This window comes from Arachis hypogaea, chromosome 16 (genome assembly GCF_003086295.3).
Source record: "Arachis hypogaea cultivar Tifrunner chromosome 16, arahy.Tifrunner.gnm2.J5K5, whole genome shotgun sequence".
In the NCBI taxonomy this organism is placed as follows: Eukaryota; Viridiplantae; Streptophyta; class Magnoliopsida; order Fabales; family Fabaceae; genus Arachis; species Arachis hypogaea.
The window spans coordinates 10332210-10339681 of NC_092051.1; the positions used below are offsets into that span (position 1 = coordinate 10332210).

The following is a 7472-nucleotide window of genomic DNA, read 5'->3' on the forward strand; positions in this document are numbered from 1 at the left end:
TTTTAATTTTATTGGGTTAATCATTATTAAACTACTCTTCTACTTTAACCCATGACAACAATAAAGAAGTATCGTGACCCACAAATTCAGCCCAACAGAATACAAAAATTCAATTTTAATTTTAGTCTTTATTATATTATCTTTATCTTATCTTTAATTGTTCTTATCTTATCTTTATTTGCTTTTATCTTTCATAGGACAATGCTCTATATATATTTAGTTTTACCCTCATAGTTTACAACACACTTCAGTGCAATTCAATCAATCAACAATCAATAAAAGTTATTTTCTTTGCTTTTCCTATTCTTTCACAATTTTATCAATCATCTTTAACAAAATAAAATTTTAAATTTTGAATATTAAAAAATAAAGAACTAAATAATTCAGTTACTAGAATAATCAAATTTGTTTACAGTAATATAAAAAAAATATTTTATAAAATGCGAAATATGTATTTGTATATAAAATGGTTAATTAGAGACTAATTTTTAGTATATTTATAACATGACTAGAATGAAACCTGCGTGATACGCGGGACAGTAAATTAACGATAGTATATAATAAATATTAAAAATTGTTATATTTTGTATAAATAAATTAAATATGTGTAAATTGAAGTTAAATTTAAAAGGTGTTTTATTTTAAATAATTTGTAGTACAAGAGATTTGGATGTTAGAGTTGTACAAAGTGACATTTTTATTTGGTGGTTTGATTTTTGTATTTGTTTTAGTTGATGGACTTAGTCATCTTATGTGACACTCGTTCTCTTTTTTTTTTGGTTGGTTATTAGAGTTGGTTATTAAACATATATTACTTGAGTTTTTATCATATAGTATATTTTTATCAATGCAACCAAGTATCTTTTAACTTATTTCTTTAATTAGTCTTTTTATTATAATAATTAAAAAAATTAAAACAGACACATATAATTAAATAAAATTTAAACTAAATATGATTAACAATATGTTTACTAAAAAATAATAAAGTGACTTAATTAAAAATAATTAAATAATATTATTAAATTAAAAAGCTGAACAAATGCTGAATTTTAAATGTAAGTAGTATTTTTCTAAAACTAATTGTAGTTTCTTAAGAACAGGAAACATAATTAATTAAAAATTAAAATAATAAAATATTAAATTGAAAGGCTGAATGAAGGATGAGTAGTGGTATCCATAAACACAAGCATGGGCTCTTCTTTCTTAAAAGGAAAAGAAAGTAAAACCTCTCAAAAAAAGTTTGCGAGCAACGTAACGTTTATTAATAGAAAAAGGTAGTAACGTTTATTAGTGCATCTTGGTTCGCTTCTCATAATACATTTGGAATCTGTAAAACAAGGACCTTATATGAAGGGTATCGCACCAAAGTTGTCTTGTCTTGTCTCCAGTGATTTGATGATCGAAGCAAGGGGATCTTGCCCTCAATAAAAAAATAACTCTTTTTGTCATCTCTTTATTCAACGGTCTTCAACAAATTCGAATTTTACTAAGATATGTTTATAGAATGTGATTGATTGGAAATTGGTAATTGTCATTACTCATTACACAACATTATCGAACAAAGTACATTTGCTTAATGATTGTTTGAATGTGTTTATCGGTAATGAGTACGCATACAAAAATTCGTTTAAGCGCTCAATGAATTTTGCATTCAAAGAAAACGAGTTTGTAGATTTGGTACTGAGTTTTGTAAGCCAAGTTCGAGTTCAATGGCCTTAATTTTCACACATTGATGTCATGTGAGCTCATAATAAATAGCAAATACAAACTTCACGTTTTTACAAATAAAACCTTTAATATGCCTAGATTGCCTACACTCTCCTATTTTATCGAGTCTTCTTGTGTTACATTTTCTTACTACAGTAATACTTAATTTAATAAAAAAATATTTTTAATAATTTTACCCAATAAGCTGTAGTTAAATAAAAAATATTCCATCAATACTAAAAATTAGCTACTAAATTTATTACTATCTATTTATCTATATCTATTACATATTGTTTCACATATTCTTTTAATAAAAAAATTAGTTAACATAATAATCAAATACTTTACAATAGAATAATAAAAATTATCATTATAGAATAATCAAACTTTTTTATTGTTGTATAATTAATTTTATTATATAAATATTAAATATGAATTTGTATACGATAATTAATTTTGAGGTTATGAGTAAGATTTAGAAATTTTATTAATTGTATAGTTGTAGTTAAATTATCTTGTTAGTAATAATTTTGAGGCTGTGAGTAAGATTTAGGATTTTTATTAATTGATATTGGTTCACTATCAGGCACACAAATATTTAATAATAATAATAATAAGTGTGGTGCAAGTGGTTGAGGTCTCTGAGTAGAGAATGGATAATTTTGAGAATCATTAAAAAATTATTTGAGAGTTGGTATGGCATGCATAGTAGGCAATAAGGACAGAAGTTGTAGATGACAGCGTTTTTTGCTGTAATTTGGAACATCTGGTTAGAACGTAATACTCGAATATTTAACAATAAAAAAACAAATATTCAGATAATTCACACAAGAATAGTGTTGAGCTACACAGAATGGCGTGGTGGTGATCCTATGGGAGGCTGATGACATGCTAGAGATGGCAGGGAATGGGTTTTGTTAGTAGGTCTTTATGTTTATTTTATTTGTTTGCTCCACTTTAATGTGTTGAGCTTTCTTTATTTCAAAAAAAAAAATAATAATAATAGTAATGTGAGATTAGTTAAAATGATAAGTATATCTGGTTCCAATTAAAGAATTAGTATGTCATATCACTATATTATTATTTTTTTCAGTAATAATTTACACTCATATTTATAAATATTTTACACGTAAAAAATATATAATTTATACTTATATTTATCAAAATTTTATATACATAAATCGATACATTTTGTATTTATATTTTTTAAAATTTATATATATAAATTAATAAAATTTATTTATTAAAAATAATTTAATATTTAGATTGACCAAAATTACTAAAAATTATTAACCGAACAAATTTGTCCGAAAGAACCCTTAAAATCTTACAAATAACATTCTTTCATAAATTGTATATAATTAAAAATATTTAAAAAATAAATAAAAAATCATAAATGAAAACATGATGTTCCAATTACAGAGAGTAGAATTAATAGGAGGAGAAAATGTTTGTGGTGTTGAATGTGGAGTGGCAAAGAGGGGTAATTATGAGCCAAAAAGGAGGGGTAAAGAGAGAGAGGACTGTAGATAAAGCAAAATTTGAAACGAGTGGCCGTTGAAGTACAAAAAGAGAGAGAGCGAGCCTTCAAAAGAAGATGAATGCAACAAACACAAAACCCCACACTCACACTAACACAAACACAAACAAACGAAACAAGTAACAAGCCTCATCCTCAAATTTAAAACCTCTCTTGTCTCCATCTTCATTCCTGCACATTATACACACAGATACAGAGACAAGATAAGAAGAATGACAGGGGCAGTGATGGTGAGCAAGGGCGCTGGATGCGGTGGTGGTAGGAGAGCGTCGGAGCAAGACGACGACGAACAGAACCAGCTGTCTCCGGTGGCGGTTCTGTTGGCGGCGCTTAGGAAATCAATGGTGGCTTGCAGTGTAGACAGTCCCAAAGATGTGATATCGAATACCGTTCATCAAATGGAGATTGGATGGCCCACAAACGTTAAGCACGTTAGTCATGTCACCTTCGATCGCTTCAATGGCTTCCTTGGTCTCCCCGTTGAGTTAGAGGTTCATGTTCCCGCTCCTGTTCCCAGTGCTAGGTACTTCGTTTAACATTTTTCGTACAATCCATGCTTTCATTGAAACTAGTCAAGTTTATTGGGGTTGACTTCAGATATGTGATAGAAGAACGTTAGATGGGAGAAAAGTAAAGGAAAGAAAGAAGATTCTCAGATTCATAACTAAAAGTTAGATGGAATGTTTTATGAAAGCTAAAAAAAAAAAAAGAAAGAAAATTAGGGTTTACCTTTATTTGCTTAAAAAGCATCCCTAACGGTAACGAAAACATAGGATTGAAAAGTTCTCATGCTTATTTTTACCCCCTTTTAGAATATTTAATTCATGGATACTTTTTTACATTTTGTAATTCTGTTATTCTAATCTGATTTTTCCATCACCAATACTTGCAGTGTTAGTGTTTTTGGTGTCTCAGCTGAATCAATGCAATGTTCTTATGATTCAAAAGGAAACAGTGTCCCAACTATTCTCTTGCTAATGCAGGAGCGACTATACTCACAGGAAGGCCTAAAGGTACATAATTCATGACATTGTAACACTAATTTCTTGTGAGAATCAGTATTAGAATATGAGACTAATTGTTTTCCCTTTGTTTTGGTTCTTCTTCGAATTCTCAGGCTGAAGGTATATTTAGGATAAACCCGGAAAACGGCGAAGAGGAGCTATTAAGGGACCAGCTGAATAGAGGCATTGTGCCGGAAGACATTGATGTTCATTGCTTGGCAGGGCTAATTAAAGCTTGGTTCCGAGAACTTCCTTCGGGGGTGCTCGATGGACTTTCCCCTGAGCAAGTTCTTCAGTGCAATACAGAAGAAGATGCTGTTGAGCTTGTGAAGCAGCTAAAGCCAACTGAATCAGCCTTGCTCAACTGGGCCATTGATCTCATGGCTGATGTTGTTGTAGAAGAGGAGTATAACAAAATGGATGCTAGAAATATAGCTATGGTTTTTGCTCCAAACATGACTCAGGTATGAAGCCTTATTAATTGTTAGCTTTTTCTTGTTGTACTTACTTGATATGGTATCCTTATGTTTTGAGGAAATGATATGTAAAATTTTGTAGCAATGGATTAATTGGTCATGTTTACCTTCTTTTAGACAAGAATTTGCAATTTGCAATATTTATTACCAAACAAACTACAGTTAAAATAGTTGCCATTTCTGTATAGCATGCTGTTACAACTTGGTTCTATAGCTTTATTACAATAATGCACAGTACTATACCGTATGACTTTAATTTGTGTCGTTATTTTGTCTCTTGGAACAGATGTCTGATCCATTAACTGCTCTGATGCATGCGGTCCAAGTGATGAATTTACTAAAGACCCTGATATTGAAGACACTTAGAGAACGCGAAGAAACAGCAACAGATGGTTATTCTCCCATGTCATTTCGCTCATCAGATTGCCAATCTGAGGATGAATATGACAGTCAGCAACTAACAGATACCAGCGGGGAATTGCGGGGAACAAAGTTAGATTATGACGATCATGATGATGATGCTAACTGCAGCCATAGCAGTGAAGGGGAAGAAAGGGAGGTCCAGTCTCTAAGCGAGATAGAGCATTGCTTCTTGAAGTGTTTGAATGAAAACACAGAAGAAGGATGCTCAGAACAAGAACCTCCTCCTGAAGGATCTTTGCTAGAAGAATTCTGTAGCCCCAAAAGTTGCTCTGGCTATAACAAGCAATCTGCTGTATCATTAACTAATATCAAACCTGGGAATTCGTGCTCAAGTCCCTCTTATGGAGACGATTCGAGTTCACCACTGACTGCGGAGGGGTCGAATGTCAACACAAGTAGCCCATCAACAGGAAGTACAGACACCAGTCATGTGGAGATAATAGATAAATTTGCAATATCTGAATCGTTGGGGCCACTGTTTTCATCTAGTTAAGAACCTTAGTGTCCTTTTTTAGCAGTGTGTTACTAGTAACTTGTATCAGATTGTCTCAACAAGCAGGGGTTGCTTGTGTAAAATAGTTGATAGATGGAACATGATTTGTTTGTTTGTTGTGGATTTTGTTAGGAGGTTATGTTCAGCTTAGGGCTGAATTTGATCTCTTAGTTCTTCTGTATGTTATAGTACTGAACAATTTCTAGAGGAGGGGGAAAAGAAAGGGGGGGGGGGGGTTGTTATGCATTAGAATTCTTAGGGAACTACCAAGTTTGATTTAACCTGAAAAATGCTGTGTATGATGTGTATTATGTTCAAATTCAATATATTCCAGATTATATCTTTAGTTTAATAACTCCAAATCTCCATGTCCTTGCAAGATCTTGAATTTACCCTTTAACAATACTAACAATTTAATATAACTGTAGTATTACCATATTAGCAATTATTATATGGTAATTATTATTATTATTATTAAATTACTGAATTCTACGTCTTATTATCAGAAAACAGAAATTCAACTAATTTTAATTCAATCTGATTGAAATCCAATAATAAAGATTAGAATTTTCTGATAAAATATCTTTTCCTTTGACAAATTCACAATTAAGTATATGGTACTATGTGAGTTGAAAAGTGATTAATTTTAATTATATAAACATCACATCTTATATTCAAAGTTTCAACTATACAAGTAGTATACATGTCCAGAAACTCACCAAGAACCGAGGATTTTTAATGAGTGGGACCAAATGAAACCTATACTTTCCAGCTATTATGGCTGCTGGGCCATATGTCTTCCCTGGCTAACTTTCCCAACACCCAACTTTCCTAAATCTCACAGCCATGGAAAAACGTGATCATCTGAATTTCAACACATCTCAAACAAATGTTACTATTACAACTATAGTTACATAGCTTGAGGAATAACCATGTCACATCTTCCCTTCAAAATCAATCAAATAGTGTTATAAAGAAAAGAAGGGAGAATGATGATGCAGTCTACTACATTCAATTATAGGACTAAGTGCAGAACTTATTGAATCTTTGAAAGAGTGAAAATCATAAACTTTTTTGTGTAGTGTGTACAATTCTGTTCAAGTATGCATACAATTAAAGTGGACCCCCCAAACCCAATATTTTCAAGAATAAAGTTAAAAAAAGAATAAATGTTTCTGGTGAAGCAAATCCTCAATTGGGATACTGAGAAACCAGAAAAGAAGCAGTGATCTTAGAAAAATAAATGCTCACTAACAAACACAAATTGATCAAGAAGCTAAACAAGCTTCCCAGAACTGCCTGCTCTTCTCCACCTCATCTGCTGGCTCAAGACATGAATCATCAGAGACACATGACTTATAATGTTCTTGCATCATCCCAAAATCTTCATCACAACATGAATTTCCACAAAAGTCACCTTTTTTCTTTACCCCATCTTGATCATCATCAGCAGAAGAAGCAGCATTCAAACACCCTTTTAGCTTCTCAGAAGGGTTCTCAAATTCATCATCATAGCTGCAAGATTGAGCATCATCAACATCTGCAATATTGTGAATTCCATATTCATAAGCATGTTGTTGTTCAACCATGCTGGGATTGATGAAATCAGCTTCAGAGTCACCACTGGCCTCAAGAAGCATGTAGCCATCAGAAACATTATTAATATTATTATTACAAGTGCCCTTCAAATCCATTGCAAAGGTTTGAGTTAGATACCTTGGAATCTGCTAAAGCAAACTTGGGGTGTGTCTTTGTTTTTGTGACAATGATGGGGCAAGCTTTTCTTTCTTTCTTTCATTCATTCCTTCGAAGCCTTTTTGGCTATTCTT

At 31.8% G+C, this 7472-nt stretch overlaps 1 protein-coding gene across 1 annotated transcript; it reads left to right on the top strand.

Annotated features, from left to right (window-relative positions):
• The first annotated feature begins 3263 nt into the window (after nt 1-3263).
• Nucleotides 3264-5998, top strand: LOC112758389 (rho GTPase-activating protein 2). The gene is made up of 4 exons (XM_025807056.3): nt 3264-3770; nt 4140-4260; nt 4365-4715; nt 5014-5998. The coding sequence occupies exons 1-4, from the start codon at nt 3460-3462 to the stop codon at nt 5641-5643; spliced, it is 1413 nt and encodes a 470-aa protein (XP_025662841.1). The 5' UTR covers nt 3264-3459; the 3' UTR covers nt 5644-5998.
• The last annotated feature ends 1474 nt before the right edge of the window (nt 5999-7472 follow it).